Source organism: Acartia tonsa, chromosome 14, assembly GCF_053477335.1.
Source record: "Acartia tonsa isolate MP-2025a chromosome 14, ASM5347733v1, whole genome shotgun sequence".
NCBI classification, from domain to species: Eukaryota; Metazoa; Arthropoda; class Copepoda; order Calanoida; family Acartiidae; genus Acartia; species Acartia tonsa.
Window position 1 is genome coordinate 37,352,112 of NC_137273.1, and position 17,168 is coordinate 37,369,279.

Consider the following 17,168-nt stretch of genomic DNA (forward strand, 5'->3'; position numbering starts at 1 on the left):
TTCAGTTTTCATATATTCTTTTTCTCTCTCCCTCTATATCACTCTTCTCTCTATTTTTCTCCTTCTCCTTTCTCTCTCTCTCTCGCTCTTAATCTTTAGTTAAGCTATAACCATCTAGTTTACAACATTGTGACTTCAAGTTAAAATTAATCTGTGGATTTTCTAAAATTAGAAAAAATAAGGTCAGTTTAAAATGATGATAGAAAGATTCAGTCCTAGGAAGATTTGTAGTGTCCAAACGTTTCAACCACTAATAAAATCGATATAAGGGGTAATTTGTGTATCATCATTTAGTATACATAAATTTACTGATCATTGTCTTGTCCCTTTAGATCCCTGAGATAGTTAATTGTCCTCCAAATTTGGTAGCTTTTAAAATCACCAAAATCACATTAAAAATCTACAAAAATTAAACAAAATCATAGAAGGGTTATTAACATAAGATTTTATTTAATTTTTGTAGATTTTTTATGTGATTATGGAGGATTTTTCACGAAAACAATTTTGCCCCACTAAGCGATTAGTGGGGCAAATTTTTTTAAAGAATCCACCTCAGGTCAGACATTGGGTACTAGAAATTTCACAAGAATAAAGATTTCAGTCTATTTAAAAATAAGGGAGTCAATGCTCAATAGGCATTTTGAGGGAAAGCTTCTATTTTTTATCTTCCATTATCGTATCCCTGATTTCGTGAGCATTTAGGCAGCCAAAAGTTTCTCTATTTTGCACCTGTAATCACAAGTAATGACACATTACACTGGTTTTAAAGTCCGCAGATTTTCTTCAATCACAGAAACTTTTTTGGACTTCTATAGATTAACAATATACAAAATTTATGGCGTTTTTGAGCGTTTGTGTGTCCCTACGGCGTAAACTTATAATATCATTCCTATTTGTCACAAGAATCAACATAGTTAATTTAATTTGATTTTATATTCATAATTCTGATTCCTATGTCTATTACGAATGAAATAATACCATAACTTCTTAATAATTAAAACTTTACTAATTTTACCTAAGGGAGTATTTATTTCTTCCAACAAGATTTTTAAGCTTCACAATTTTGAATGTTGTGATCTATTTTACCCTTGCTATCAGCTACCCACCTAAAAGCCTCTAGGGGCACATTTGGGATAATTGAGGTTTTGGTGGATGTCGAACCTCAACTTCCAATTATAGTTCTATTAAAAACATTTATTTGAGTATTTTTTTTTCTTTGGGCGTTGGACCTATAAAATGCTTTACTATAAAGGTTAACCACATCGGTTCAGTGGTTAGCAAGATCCTTCACACACAAATGCATGTATACATCCTAATGCTTTAATATGAGGATTTTATAGTTTTTACATAACTACAAAAACCGCCCATAAGGATTTGTTGCACATTCAAAAGTTTGCCAATTTTCACGGATTTTAGATACTCATTAAGATTTTTTGTTTAAGTGAACCTTCTCTAAAATTTAATGTATGTCCGTCCATTTTAATAAAAGATCTAGACCTTTGAATTTAACGTATATTAAAGTCGCAACTTTTTAAAAACATTTATCCATAATTTGATAACATTACTCGTTAAAAAAATTACTTTTTCAACAAGTAAAGCAAATATGGAAAAAAGTTTTAATAGTTTTTAGTGACATGGCTCTGCAGCTGTCATTTTTATTTGGTTGGGCTTTGGATGTTCTTTCTTATTTTTTTGGCGGCTTATGTTTTTGAGTCATAGCGGCTTTGACAGACGTTTCCTATAATTTGATTCACGGTTTCAAGTTGATAAAAAATGCATGGTTATCTAGCCATGTTTTTACGTAGTTCCATAATAATGTAGTTTTCACGAGTCAAATGCTATTTTTAAGTCTAGGTAACATTAATCTATTAAAATGTATTTACATAATTATATTATGATATATTATGATATATTGTAAAATCTAAATAAGTTTTTTTCTTTAAAGGTATAGTTAAGAGGCCTCGCCCGGCCCAAAAGCCTCTTTAAAAAAGTGGATATAACCCTATTACCTTTCAAGCAAAACCAAAGTATCAATAAAATATTAAAAATATTTGTTCGATAGTTTAATAGGTTTTCAAAGACGGAATTTAACCTCCAATAGAAGATTTACAAACCACATTTGCAAACTTTAATAAAACACATGTAAAACAAAGAGTAATCATTGTAGAAATTTCCAGATTATAATGGACAAACAAACATACATCCAACTACTTTAAATATTTATTGATATTATTTCAGGATCCAAATGCTGAAGCCCTGAATACACTAGCATCAGCTGTTGGTGGATACTTTACAGGTTTGAAAACATTTATCATTTTTATGACTGTGCCGATTAGGCTCAAAAATAGCAAAGCTTTTAAAAGAAATTAATCAAAAATGTAAAAAAAAAAAGGAACTGGCGTTCTCAGTGTAATGAAGAAAAATGTGTACATGTTTTGGAGAAAATTTTCTACACGATATTGACAGATAGACTGAGTGACATGAGTGATTTCTAGTTTTGCTTCATCTTCTAATATAAAATCTTTAATTATATAGCCTATTATATAAACGACATTTTTATGTTTGTTCCATAAGATCTGGCTGACTACTGAACTTCACATATGTCCCAGGGAGGTTTAAAGTCATTTACCCATGCGATAGGTTTACGTTAATTACAGTGCTAGATCACATGCTAGACAAGTGGTGAAGCTGCTAGTAGAATTTAAAAAAGAATAGTTTAATTTAAAGCTTGTTATTTTAAAATTATTATGATATTAATCAATAAAGTGATTTGCATAGAAATATTAGAGAAATTTTTATATTACAGCGAACCAACTAATTAGAAAATTATTCTTTAGGTGAACAGAATGTTGCCAATCTTTATGCGGCCCAGCAGAACGGAGGGGTGTCTATTCCCCCCGGAGGAGGCAAACAACAGTACGTCTCCCTGCTGGGAGGGGCTCCCGAAGAGGTAAGTTTAAGATAATTTTTGTAGGAGAAAGAATTGTAGATTGATTTAATTGCAATTGTCTTTTACATCTTTTAGAATATTATTTTTAAATCATATTTTTGTGATAGGTTTACAGTAGGTACTTACTCTTTGAATATATATATTTTATTTTCCCGAATTTACTATTTCAGGAAGATTAATTTACTTTATTTTGTTCTATTGTTATAATGCAGAGTGTTCAAAATATTAATTCTTTGCATACCTCTTAAATTTGTACTCTAAAATTCTCAAAAGTTTTGATAAATTAAAGTTGTGTTTTCGCCAGTGACACAGGGTCCAGGGATAAGTAAGTGGTGGATGAATTTATTTTTCTCCCAATATTAACTAGTTCTGCGTTTTCTTCAACGTGCCTTTTTGAGCACAAATACTTCGTCCTCTCCCCATCTGATTTTTAAAAGTAAATTGAATATGAGGCCGGGGGGGGGGGGGGGGGGGAGCGATTGTTTGGTCATTTCTTTTAGGTCAGGTTAGGCTAGGTTATATTGAGCACTGGCCTGGGTGGGTAGATCCGCAGGAACAGGCCCCCTTGCAGGGATTGGTCATAAGAAGCATCCTTCCCCCCCCCTTATTTTCCATATATTTAAAAATGATGGGTAAGTGTTTCATTCCCCGACGGGTACTTTTTTGGAGAAGCACATGCAGATTAAAGGAAGAACTGTGAAGACTTTTTGATATAGTAGGAACCTAATTCTTCCTTCTTACCCAAATACCTATAATCTATAACAGCAGAAGATTTCACAAATGAGAATTAATTTATCTTACCTTGTCCTGGACGTTTATCCCTGAATAATATATGTTTTTCCACAAAATGTATTATTCTGCTTATTTTTCTTTATTTAGAACAAAAATATTTGTCACTAGAATATAATTATTAAAGTAATTACATTTAAGATTGGAATTTTGTACATATCTCCCATGGAGGGAGGGGTCAATGGACTGTTTATTACACTAGCCCCCAAAGTTTTATAATCTCCTTTTCTTATTCGTAAGAACTTTTGGGACTTGAATTGAATTTTGAATTTTGATTGTCGAAACGTTTCAACCACTTATTTCAATCTACAGAAAGGGTACATTTGTGTATCATTATTGGGACATATGTCAATTTATCTGCCATTGTCTTATCCCTTTAGATCCCTACATTTATCCTCAATTAGGTTAGGTTATAGGCTAGGGGGAGGGGGAGGTACAAAAATTTTAAAATTGAAAAATACCCAGGGAGGTATCAGGTTCAAGTCACACTGCCTCAAACTTAAGATGTCAAAATGTTAAATCTGGCCCTTTATATGTGGAATGTCTTGGCCCATAAGAGGAGCAAATGACTTTAAAGGAAAAGCTAATTTATCTTATTTATGAATCTTTAATTTTTATTTAGAATGATCAGCCTGGACCTTCCTGGCGAGTGGCAGATGGGAATAGACCAGGTATACATTTTTAAATACTAAATAAATCTGGAAACGGGGTAATTTTTTCGCGGATTTTCCGTAAAGTAGGGTCTAACCTTTTAGTCAAAAGCTCTTATTACAGTAGTATTACAGTATCTACATATAAAAAGCAAAGCACATAAAAATTATACGTAGATAAACAGATAAGCAGATGTTAGGCAAGAAAAAGAAAGGTCTTGATGATAATCATGAAAATCACAAAACATTTACATATCAATAAATGTTAAATGAATGTAAACAAATTATCTAGAATAGCTAGATCCAATAATGCACATTGTTAAATAAAACACGCCCAAATAATTATTTTCCGAGCATTTATATGCGCTGCAAGATAACATTGAATAGAGTATTATCTATTCTAGATTAGTTTGGCTTTCTTTTGCAGGTTACAAACATGATACGTTCGTTCAGCCGTTTGGCGACTAGTAGCTTTTAAAAATTATTTAAATAATCGATTCTAAAAACAACTTTTTACCATGAACTTTACAAGAACCCAATTTAAAAATTTGAATTTAATTTTACCCAATGTTTATAACTATTTAGCACGAGGACCTCCGCAGGCGACAACAAGTGGATGGAACGGAGGCGCTGTAGGAGGTTCTGGAGTGTCTGCTTGGCAAGGTAGAAAGATATAGACAGACTGAAGGACAGACACAATAAGTAGAGGGACAGACAGACTAGATAGAAGGACAGACATTTCGTAAGACAGTCATTCAGCCAGACAGGTAAAGCGACAGACAGCTAGTGAAACAGTTTGAAAGACAGTTAGCAAGATAGTTTGAAAGACAGTTTGAAAGACTTTTGAAAGACAGTCAGAAAGACAAAGGAAATAGACAGTTGTTCAGACAGACAAACAGGTGTAGATATATTTGCAGATGGACAGTTAAAATACAGGCAATCTGTTAGATAGACAAACAGTTAATTTTTCAGATAAGCAGGTAGATCGACAGACAGGTAGATTCAGATTGATTCATAGATAAATTGGCAGGGAAAAACAGTTTATTTTTCTAGGAGGTAGCGGCCAATTCCAGCAGTCAGCCGCCTGGAACAACACAAATGGTGTAGTAACTTTGGCAGCTAAACCACCAGGAGATCAGAATAATTTCTGGAAAGGACATCTGGAATCACTTTTAGCTGAGGTAAGTAGCGAAGCTTTTCGATAATTAGGGTTTTACTATACATCTATAGTATTTGTATTTATATAGAAGGACATCGTTTGAAATAACTATTTTCTTTCAACTTTACATAATAAATAAACATCTCAGTGTACAGTATCATGCTTTAATCTACAAAGTAAATACAAAACTTTAAAATGACTCTTAACTTGTATTGACATAAAATAATTTTTCCTTTTTTTGAGGGATGGGGCCCAAGCAGAAATTTTAATGGATTTGGGTGATATTTTGATTTACGTACATCTCATAATACCTCTTCTGTAGATTAAAACTATAAGTTAAAAAGTTTGGACACTACTAGTTAACCAATTAATCAAATTCAAAGTTTCTAAAGCTTCAATGCCAACGAATAATATTACGTGGTTATAAAACTTTGGGGTATAGTCCTTTCCACGACATCCCTCCATAAGGAGCGATTCTTCGTATTTTTAAAATGGCTTTTTATAGGTTATTTTAGGTTAGGTTAGGTTATATTGTGTTAGGTGATTGCCCCACAGGGTTAGGTAATTGGCCCCGCAGGGTTAGAGCCCCCCGCAGGGGCTAGAAATAGGAGAAAAGCTACTGTGAAAAATACGAAGAATCGCTCCTTATGGAGGGATGTCGTGGAAAGGACTATACCCAAACTTTGTGTACCATTATAATTTACAGTCAAATGTCAAAAATACAAAAAGTACACAAATTAAATCGACCAAATCTCCGTAAATATGAGATTCTATAAAATGTCTTATTTGATGTTTAATATTATATTCTTGTGAAAGGAATGGTCAATAATAACCAGGGTTACAGGAGTGGATACAAAACCGCGACAAACAAAACCGCGACAGTTACAAAACCGCGACAATAACAAAACCGCGACATTACAAAAAAATCTATAATACTAAAAATCTATAATAAAAAAATCTTAATGCTAGAAGGTCATGGCCGCAGAGCTCGGCCCCCTGGCCTGCCTAGCCGCGGGCGCTCGGCCCCCTTGCCTATAACCTAACCTAACCTATATGTTTGAATGTTTAATGTACATTAACTTATTTATAATTTAGAATTTCGTGGATTTTACAAAAATGATGGTAGATTTTTTTCAAATTTTTAATATTTTTTTTACAATATTTAGGTTAGGTTAGGTTATGGGCAAGGGGGCCGAGCGCCCGCAGCTAGGCAGGCCAGGGGGCCGAGCGCTGCGGCCATGTATTCCTACAAAAATTCCTACATAGTTCTATTTTTGTTATTGTCGCGGTTTTGTAATGGGGCGGTTTTGTAACTGTCGCGGTTTTGTATCTACTCCATGGTTACAGGGTTAGGATAATTGAAAATTTATTAAACTTCAGACTTCTCCAAGTTGTTAATAAATTTTAAGAAAGGCAGATGACCAGAGAGAGAGGGGACAATGGGCTGTTTATTGCACTTGTCACCAAAGATTTATAATAACGTTCTCTTATTTGTTGTCTTTACAACTTTGGGGACTTTTACAGCATTTTGAATTGTTGTTTTTTAAGATGAGTGTTCAAACGTTTCAACCACTAATTATAATCTTCAGAAGGGGTAAATTTGTGTGTCATCATTGGGGATTACATTAATTTATCGGCCATTGTCTTATCCCTTTAGATCCCTGCATACAAACGACTGTACCCAAATTGTTTTCAAACTGAATGAATGCATGGAAAGGATTTGGGGAGAGTGATTATTTTACTGCCATTGCCATATCCCCGTATCCATGATTATAATAATCTTTCTTGTTAAAATTTATATTAGATTTTGCCAGAATTTTATTTGCTCACAATTTTATTGGTTTATTCATTTTTAACACAGATTTTTACATTTTAGCAGCGCAGCTGCTTAGCTAGGTCATATCTAATAATCTATACGTCTGTTTGTCTGTCACTTAGTTAACATTTGCACTTTGATACACTAGAAACATATATTTATTATGTGGTATTCGGCAACCGTGAGCCATGCATATGGCACCCCTGACCGGGGTTCGGTGGAGGGTTAATGGCCCTCCCCCGAGTCCTGGGGAAGGGGTCTGACGACCCCCTCCCTATGCCTAAAATTAATGATTGAATCTGTCATGTTTTATTATGGTTAACTGTATTCTTAATTCCCCCCACCCTTTCCAGGGATGGGGGATCATTATTGCCCAAAACTGACTATTGTATATGTATTATAATGCTTTTATGTTATGATTACTTATTCCTATCCATGTAGTTATTGTTTGTTGTATATAGCTTTAGTATCCTTTAAACCTTCAATAAAGTGACAACTGAAATAGATGTTGATTATTATCTAGTGAATGCTAGAGAAGCGTAGCTTCTCTATAGTAAGGTGTCCACGTCTGTCACACTGCCGTAATCTAATTGAACTCCGGTGTCTGCCATTTATCCTCGGCGGATACCACAACTTTTGGTGACAGCTGTGTGAGATTACGGCAAACCACAAGTGTAGAGCAGACGCGCATCTGAGGCTAAGGTACTCCCAGCAGTGAAACTGGCAAAACTGACACAAGCAACCTGAATTACCCACCCTGGACAGCAAAGTCTAACTCTGCACCCGGCAGTTGTGGAAGCGAGACAGCGAAACCTGACGAAGAACCGCGAGAAGCGCCGACATCTAACGGAGAATTGAGCGCTCAAAGGGCTGAAACAGGCCTGCGGACCGGCTGAAACAAGCCAAATAAGTGTAAACGGCTGAAAATAGGCCAACTTTACTGCAAGAGATAGCAGGATCCGAACCAGTGGCGCTAACAGGACGGGACATTCCCTGCCGCCATCAGCCGGATTTGGATCAGCGGCGCTAGCAGGACGGGACAGGCTGAAACACGCCACATAGCTGCGAGCTGCGAGCCAACATACGAGTGTAGTGCACCAAAACAGAGAAAACTACGTCAACTCCAAGTATCCTGAGAGGCTACAACGCAGCTGCCCATCTAGAAAAACAGATATTATATCACATTGCAGGGATTACCACCCTGGTGTGATGGCTAAACAATAGATTTATGAGCAAGGATTGGCAAACAAATTGTTGTGTTGTGATAAAACTAAAAATAGAACAGGCTTGGATTTATTGTGTATTGTGATAACAACTAAAAATAGAACAGGGTTGGTAAACAAATCTGTTATGTAATTGTTATAAGGACACAAATAGAAGCTAAATGTAATACAACAAAGCCCCTGATACACAATCTAATCACCTCAAGCCTACAGCACAACAACAATACACCCCTTATTCCAGAGGAAAGGGAGGAGCCCACTCTCCACTGAAGGAAATACAATCAAGGTGATATAATAGATAAGCCTAGGATTAAGGAGAAAAGGCACCATTACCTCATCACACAGTTATTTCAAACCCACAGCACTCCCCCCTTCCTCACAGGGGGAACGGACGGATTTACCCCCGTCCCCTCACGCGCTTCCCCCCTCCTACCCACACTAACCTAAGTCCGTCCACGGTGTGGAGCTAGTGACCGGGAACACAGAGCGCCATTTACGGACAGCGCAACGGAGTGCGGAAATATCATAAAATTCAACGGACAAAGCGGACCAATGAGAGAGCGAGTTGAGGGATAAGTGCGCGTTTTACCCGTGTGCGCGGATTTGACGGTGCGTAAGCGCGTTGCAAGGACGGGAGATTTCACGCACACACACACACACCGGAGCGGAGCTACTCCATAGCATCTAACAGGGATATTTTTAGAAAATAAAGAATTCCAAGCTCCCTCCTCCTAGCTATAGTGTGATAAAGGAAAACCAAATCAGTTCCTGACAGCAGTTCAGACCCTCAACATCTATCTACCCCTACCAGCCTACTCTACCACCTCAGAATCCAACTAGTGATAAACACAGCTAAGTTATATTTTTGTAACTAAACTACCAACCTAGTGATAAAAACAGTGTTGGCTGTTAGGCTAGAAAGCCTCTAGTGACAAACCATTTATTCTATTTACTTTATAACTTTGCGTCCCGCCGTTGAACCGTTGCCCCGATGGAACAGCCGCAAGCGCCGGGAGGTGACCAAGCCCCAGGATGGCTCCAGGATGACCCTCAGCCGGCTCCAGCCGAGTACCGCAAGCTGATGCTGAGTAACCTGCCAGAGTTTAGAGGACCGCCCAAGCAATCCTGGAGTTCACATATCCGCAGACTCGAGATGTCATGGGCGGCTTACCGCGTGCCACCCCATGACTCCCTCAACCGCCGCAACGCCCTTTTACTGTCACTGGTAGGGCAAGTGGCGGAAATGGCGTCCCATCTGTTTGGCGAGGCAGGCCAAGCCTTGACCTACGAACAGGTCAAGGCCGAGTGTGAAATGCTATTTCGTCCTGCTTTTGAATCCCAAACGCTTAAACAAGCGTTTAGGGATTACAAGCAACACTCGACAGAACCTATACAAGCGTACATATCAACTAAGTGTGCCTTGTATAGGGACGCCTACAGCCATGAGGATCTCAAGTTGTTGGTGGACGAATTAAATCGTGGTATTCGTAACGCCAATGTGAAACGCATCATGATGGGACATGAGATCACGAGTGTACCTGAGTACACTCGTAGAGCCATGTTCACCGTCACCATGGTTACAAAGCAGCTGAAGGAGGGTGTGTGCCTAGTGGACTCGACCGACGGGCTGACTGGATCTGCCTGCATCCAGTTGCCCCAATATGACGAGTCGGAGCCAATGGAGATTGGCGCCTTGGCTCCGGGTCTCCACCAGATGGGGAGGGTCGCTCCAGATGACAAGGTTCCAGGTCGCTGCTTCCGCTGCCAGGGGAGAGGCCACAGAGCTCGAGACTGCCCGACGCCGATGGAAGTTAGCCTAGAGGAGAGACGCACCCAGCCACGCCGTGACCGTTCTGCCAAGTGCGAGCGTTGCCACTATGACGGTCACACGGCGGCCGAGTGCAGAGCTGACTGGGCCCAGGTAGCCAGCCGCAGGCGCACCGCCGACAAGGGTGCCCCTCCAGGGAAGCCCAGCAGAGTGGCCCACATGGAAGGGAGCGCGCCCCCAGCACCATCGCAGCAAGCAGCCGCCCCCAAAGCCGTTCCCGCTAGGATCAACGTACTGGGCGGCGCGGCTGAACCCAACCGGGTTGGCCTGGGCTTCAGTCTCAACCACCTGGGGCCGGAGTTGGTGCAACCCTACAACATCGCCGAGCCAGAAGTCCTGAGGCCCCAGCCTTTTAGCCTCAACATGATGGAGCCTGCTCGGCCGAGCCTACCCAGCAAGAGTGGAGGGGCGCTACCCAGCGTCACTGAGACGATGTACGGGGAGGCCCTGGCGGCCGCTGAACGAGAGAGGCAGGAGGCGCTAGCCAGCGCATCAACATCGATGTATGGGGCGCCACCCGGCGCCGCCACCTGTGATGACTGGGGGGTGCTATCCAGCGCCTCCCACCTGGTGCCTGGGGCGACACCCGTCGCCGCCACCGAGATACCTGGATCCTGGAACGAGCCAGCCTCCAACCTGGTGCCTGGGGCGACAACCGTCGCCGCCACCGAGAGACCTGGATCCTGGAACGAGCCAGCAGTCCCAGAGGAAGGGGTGACACCCGTCACCCCCAGCCAGCCAGCGCCACCAGCCTGCAGGGAGAGCCCAACTACATGCCATCCAGAGCCCCCTGCCAGCCGAAGGAATCCAACTACCCAGCAACCCCAGTCGAGCCAGGATAAGTTAAATTTGATAAATGTGTTGTATCCAAGCCATTGTAAAACCCCAGCCTTGCCTGTGCCCCCTGCACCAGAGGCTGGGGAGATTGAAATTTGGGAAAATAAGGACTTGCCTGTGCCACATGCACCTGAGTTCCTAGGGCAGGGGAGGGACGTGAGTAAGGGCGAGCCTGTGCCACACGCACTTCAGCCCCATGCCACTGGGCATGCCTTGGACCAGGGAAGGGACCACTTGGGGCTAGGGGAGCCGACACCCAGGCAAGTGCCAGTCGCTTGCCAGTCTGTCATTGGGGAGGGTATCGGGGTGCCCCGGCCACACAAAGATAACGCTCAATGGAAACTTGTATCTAGCCAGGAGCAGCCCAGCCGTGTCCAGCCCCAAGAAGCAGCCGTGACCCGAGCCGAAGATCTCCAGCCGCGTGTGCGAGGTAGATGGCTGCCTGGAAACTTCTCTCACTGGTGGATGGTCCTGTGGGGCCTCCTGCTGGCAGCCGTGTGGCCTACAACCAGCTACGTCCTGGTGGGATGGGACTGCGCCAACCCCACCCACGTCACAGCCTACAATAAAGAGAAGATGTGTAACACGGAACCTCTACACCAGGAGGTGCCCCTGGGCCATGAAGTACACGTCCTGCAGCAAGTCAAGGTGAGGGAAACAACAGGATACAGTTGCCAGCTCACTGTGTCCCAGTGGACATTCAGGTGTGGGGTATGGGGTCACCTCAAGGTGACCTCGGTCCCCACCCTCATGAGGCCAACCAAGATAGATCCAGAAACGTGCCGAGACCTGGCCAGGAACCGAGTCTACACGCTGCCAGGCAAGACCCAGCCACTGACGTTCCAGCTGAACCATCCCCTGTTCTTCACCCTCGACATGGTGGGCGCCCTCGTCAACAGCCCCGAGGGGGTGGGTTGTGAGGGGGAGGACGTCCACTTCGAGGGCCAGCTGTACCGCAATGAATTAGTGCTCCAGGAGCGACGGCTGCTGGTTAAGGAAGAGACCTACGTAGTAGAGGATGGACGGGTGGAGTCTCAATCTGACCACCTGACCTTGGAGTGTCCCCATTCAGAGCTGTCCTGCATCACGGGGGAAGCCACCTACGTGTGGGATCACCTGGGGAGAGATTGCCCCTTGAGGCTGATCCGCAGCCTCCAGCCCAGCCTAGTGATGGATGCATTCCTGGTTGACCATCAGGCCCAGTTTTTCATCAACATGACCAACCCCACCTCAATAGTGAACTGCGACTTTGAGGCCCATGCCACCAACCACCCAGCATTGTTCGTGGCAGCTGACCCAGCCGCGGCAGCGCTACCCAGAGTATCGGCCAGGGATGTTGATGTTCCCCTGCAGGCCCAGATACATGCAGGGTATATTGGATTTACTCTGGAGACCCGCATGAAAAGCACAGCAGCAGAAGAAGTAGCGGCCAACTGCTGGAAGCTCCAGCAACTAGACCCGGCCCACCCGGTGCGTGTCCAGGGGAGCACGTTCTCGGTGCTGAGGGGAGATGTCCTGCTCCAGCTTACCTGCCAACGCAATAAATATGTTGTCCGTGAACACAAGGAGTGTTGGGACAAAGTACCAGTAGAGCCCACAGGGTTTGTAGACGCCGTGACACGAGTGTATAGCGGCCACGCCACCAAGATTCCCTGCTCCTCCACCTACCCCCTGACTGTGCACGCGGAGGAAGGCTGGATAGAGTTAACCCCCGCTCCTAAGAAGAGGCCACCCCCGCTGGATACGCCTAGGCAGCTGTTGACAGAACCCCTGGATGACTTCAGTTCAGGGGGCTTGTATTCGCAGGCTGAGTTGAATGACTGGCAGCAGCTGCTGGCGTTCCCAGCATATAAAAGTGCCATGCTGACCGGCCTGTCCTATGGCTCATGCGTTCAGCAAGGCAGCTGTTCGGCCACAGGTGACCATGGGATAGTGTCCTACAACATCGACCGACTGGCGGAGGAAGGAGAGGCCGCCCTGGATGTCTGGGCTGGGTTCAGACAGGCTATTCACGAGTGGGGAGATGGCGCAGCCATACTGTGTCTGCTGTTGCTGATCCTCAAACTGCTGGGGGACCTAACCATCATTTCCCTGGCAGCAGCACAGGGAGGCGTCCGAGCAGCCTTGAATGCGGTGTCACAAGTGTTCCTGTACCATCCAACTTTGTATAGGAAGGCCCTGGCTAGAGCCAGGCTCACCCATGCCAAGTCCCGGGACTTTTCAGTAGACTGGGATGCCATCCCCATCGGCCGGGAAGCAGCCGAGGAAATGGTGTCCATGCAATCAGCCGATAGCGGGCATGACCGCCCAGGTAGGCCAGGACCGCCCTCTGGCCGACCCCGCGGCCCCGCGGGAGGGCAGGCCGCTGCCCAGACGGTCAACTTGGCAGCCAGTGCCCCAGCCGCTGCCAACAACAACCAGCATGCCCCACTGCTGACTGTCCCAGCAACAACTGTGCCACCTGCAAACCTGACACCTGCCGGCGCTGAACAACGTGTCCAACCAAAGCCAGCCTCTGCATTCTACCCCACGTTGGGAGCCCACCACCCTGAGAAACACTCACCACTAGGATTCCATTGAATCATTATCGCTTGTATATATCTTAGCCCTAAGGAAGCGGACCGAAGGCCTCAACCACTGTCGGAAGTCTGGTAGGGAAACCCTCTCCCAGCCTTCCGAGGGGAGAGTTGTGGTATTCGGCAACCGTGAGCCATGCATATGGCACCCCTGACCGGGGTTCGGTGGAGGGTTAATGGCCCTCCCCCGAGTCCTGGGGAAGGGGTCTGACGACCCCCTCCCTATGCCTAAAATTAATGATTGAATCTGTCATGTTTTATTATGGTTAACTGTATTCTTAATTCCCCCCACCCTTTCCAGGGATGGGGGATCATTATTGCCCAAAACTGACTATTGTATATGTATTATAATGCTTTTATGTTATGATTACTTATTCCTATCCATGTAGTTATTGTTTGTTGTATATAGCTTTAGTATCCTTTAAACCTTCAATAAAGTGACAACTGAAATAGATGTTGATTATTATCTAGTGAATGCTAGAGAAGCGTAGCTTCTCTATAGTAAGGTGTCCACGTCTGTCACACTGCCGTAATCTAATTGAACTCCGGTGTCTGCCATTTATCCTCGGCGGATACCACAATTACAACAGCACAAATTGACCTATTTTTATAACACTCTTAATTGGGGTATAGCCCCTTTCGTGGCTACGCAGGTTTCGTCGTATTTTCACAGTAGATTTTCTCATATTTCAAGCCCCTGCGGTGGCTCTAACCCTTTTAAAAGCTACTGTGAAAATGCAAGGAAAAACGCCCCTTAAAAGACGTTATCACGAAAGGGACTATACCCGAAATTTCTACTCATAAACTAGGAGGAAGATTATTTTATCTTCCATTGGACTCTCCATGTATGTCTCCTTTGATTTTAGGATGATTGGCAGATGGATACAGATGCTATGGGTGTTTATCAGATTATAATTACAAATACTCCATTAGGTAACTTTACTTTTACATCCCAATTATTCATTTTAGTTATTAAAATAATATTGTATTTTTTATTAAGGGTTGGGGGGGAGTTTGTATACTTATAGGAAATGATCAAATATTCAGTATCAAATTTTGCCCTGGACGTTTGGGCTTGTTTTTATAGTTATCAACCTAATTCTTTTTGTAAACTCTCTTATATGATTGGATCTACCAGTAAAACTTCAAAAATTTAATTTTGGGACTTTCCTTCCAGGGGCTAGTGGGGAAAAAGAGAACCATATCAGTCCAGTGGTTAGCGAGATCTAAAGGATAAAACACAATATATAAGGATTAAAAACATTACATCTTGTTTAAGATTTTAGAGAATTTTGCCTTATTTTGACACTTTCTTACTCCTTTGTTTAAACTATCAACCTCAAAAAGAAAATAATACTTGAATTTAAATAGCATTTTTTTCAATTAGATTTACTTAGGATATATTTTTATGCATTATGAAAACTGCAATTGCATAGTACATTGTATTTTCTTTATTCTGTTTTTGTCTTTCTTATTTGTATAAAAGTGCATACAATAGTATGTTTTTAGCTTGTTTTACATAAATATTGTAGGGGTAGCTTCTTGCATACTTGGAAGTTTAAAAAGGCTTCAATATTTTCTCTATCCTTAAAAGGATCTCTGTTTTTCTGTCTGTCTGTCTTTCTGGATTTCGCTAACCACTGAACCGACGTGGTTCTCCTATGCAGGATAGCTTCTCATAGGTCCTCGGAAGGTTTATAACAATTTTTTAGAAGGGTACTTCCACCCTCCTATGTGAAATCGCACTCCCCAAAAATATTTTTAACCTTTTCTTTTGAAAACTACATGGGCCCCTAGAGGCCTCTAGGGGTGTAGCCGCTAGTTTAGATTATATTGCAATAAGAGTTAGAGCTCAAATAGTTTTTTCCTGTCACATATTTTCCCCTTCTGTATTGTGCAGGAAAGGAGAGGACATTTGACTGTAAATTACATTGGTACCAAAAGTTTTAAAACCATGTTATTTTAATCGTTGGCTCTACAACTTATTGATTTTGGACCAATTATTTTATCTACAAAAGGGGGCAATTTTGCTGATCATCATTGGGGATGTACATTAATTTATCCTCCATTGTCTTATCCCTTAACATGCCTGGTGTTGTGTTGTGTCATGTCCAGAATCATTTATATCCAGCAGATATTGTCAAAATAAATTAAATTCAGGTCTGTGTGGGGCCCACAAATTTCAGGTCTGTTGGGGCCCACAAAATTAGGCCTGTTTTCAATGGTTTTATGTTTCACATAGGGATGGGAATCCGAATCCGGAATCCGCCCAATTTTTGGCCAATTTTGGAATCCGAATCCGGAATCTGTCTTTTAAGAGCGGATTCAGATTCTTAATTAGAAGGCTAAACTTAGCGTCTTGAGTTTTTTCTTTCAACTCCCGCTTTTTGAAGGCAAAGATTATCATCATTATATATAAAATCTGGTTCGATTCTCCTAAGTGAATTATAGAGAACATCAAGAACATTAATTTTTAATATTTTTTAAAAAGCCTTTTAAAATATTGCTAGAATCCGGAATCCGAATCCGGAATTCGTCAAAAATAAGAATACGGAATCCGCGAGAATCCGTCATTTTTTGGACGGATTCTTGTAAGAATCCGAATCAGAATCCGGTCCAAAAATTTGACGGATTGCCATCCCTAGTTGCACAACTCAGGGATCCTAAGGGATATGGCCAAGCTATGCACAAAAATTGATATACATCCCTAATGATGATAACAAATTTACCCCTTTTGTAGGTTATAATTATTTGTTGAAAACTTTGAACACAATTAGTTCCTGTGACCAACCAATCAAAATATAATTAAAGTACTCAAAGCTTTCGAGCTACGGAATAAGATATTCTGGTTATAAATCTTTGGGTACCATTATAATTTACAGTCCATGATTTCCTCCTTCCTTGCCACACTATTCGAATAGCCATTTGTGATACATGTTAGCTGGTTGTACGGTCATAACACCAAGTTGTCATTAAGATGGAGGGTTCGAATGAAACCCACTTTGTATCACATTAAAGACTTTAAAGATATCATGTACTGCTGAAATAAAAAGCTTGTAAGACCTTACTTTATGTATACCTATGTATCTTTTAAGACGGTTATCTATCTATCCATCAATATATGTATGTGTATCTATCTATTAAGGTCGAGAGAACTACATGATAGATATATCTCCTGGTTGTAACAGAGTAAAGAAACACACAGAATGTCAGGGGCTCAAACCTTTAGTCACGGTAAGTGAAGATGTATGTATAACCAAGAAAACTACCTGGCCCCGGTCTTGGGGACTTTTTTTTTGACCGCTAGCCAATTGCATTCTACTCCTTTGTAGCGACTTGG

The 17,168-nt window shown here is 42.0% G+C and overlaps 1 protein-coding gene across 6 annotated transcripts in view; it reads left to right on the forward strand.

The window, feature by feature from the left end:
• LOC145306642 (uncharacterized) overlaps positions 1–17,168 on the forward strand; it is a 44,191-nt gene that overhangs the window by 24,604 nt on the left and 2,419 nt on the right. For all 6 annotated transcript variants that reach the window (XM_080148921.1, XM_080148924.1, XM_080148922.1 and 3 more), the window contains exons 14-20: positions 2,239–2,296; positions 2,838–2,950; positions 4,362–4,410; positions 4,975–5,052; positions 5,443–5,570; positions 14,695–14,761; positions 16,974–17,062. In XM_080148921.1, coding sequence (XP_080005047.1) covers positions 2,239–2,296; positions 2,838–2,950; positions 4,362–4,410; positions 4,975–5,052; positions 5,443–5,570; positions 14,695–14,761; positions 16,974–17,062 — 582 coding nt within the window. The remainder of the gene's footprint in view (positions 1–2,238; positions 2,297–2,837; positions 2,951–4,361; positions 4,411–4,974; positions 5,053–5,442; positions 5,571–14,694; positions 14,762–16,973; positions 17,063–17,168) is intronic.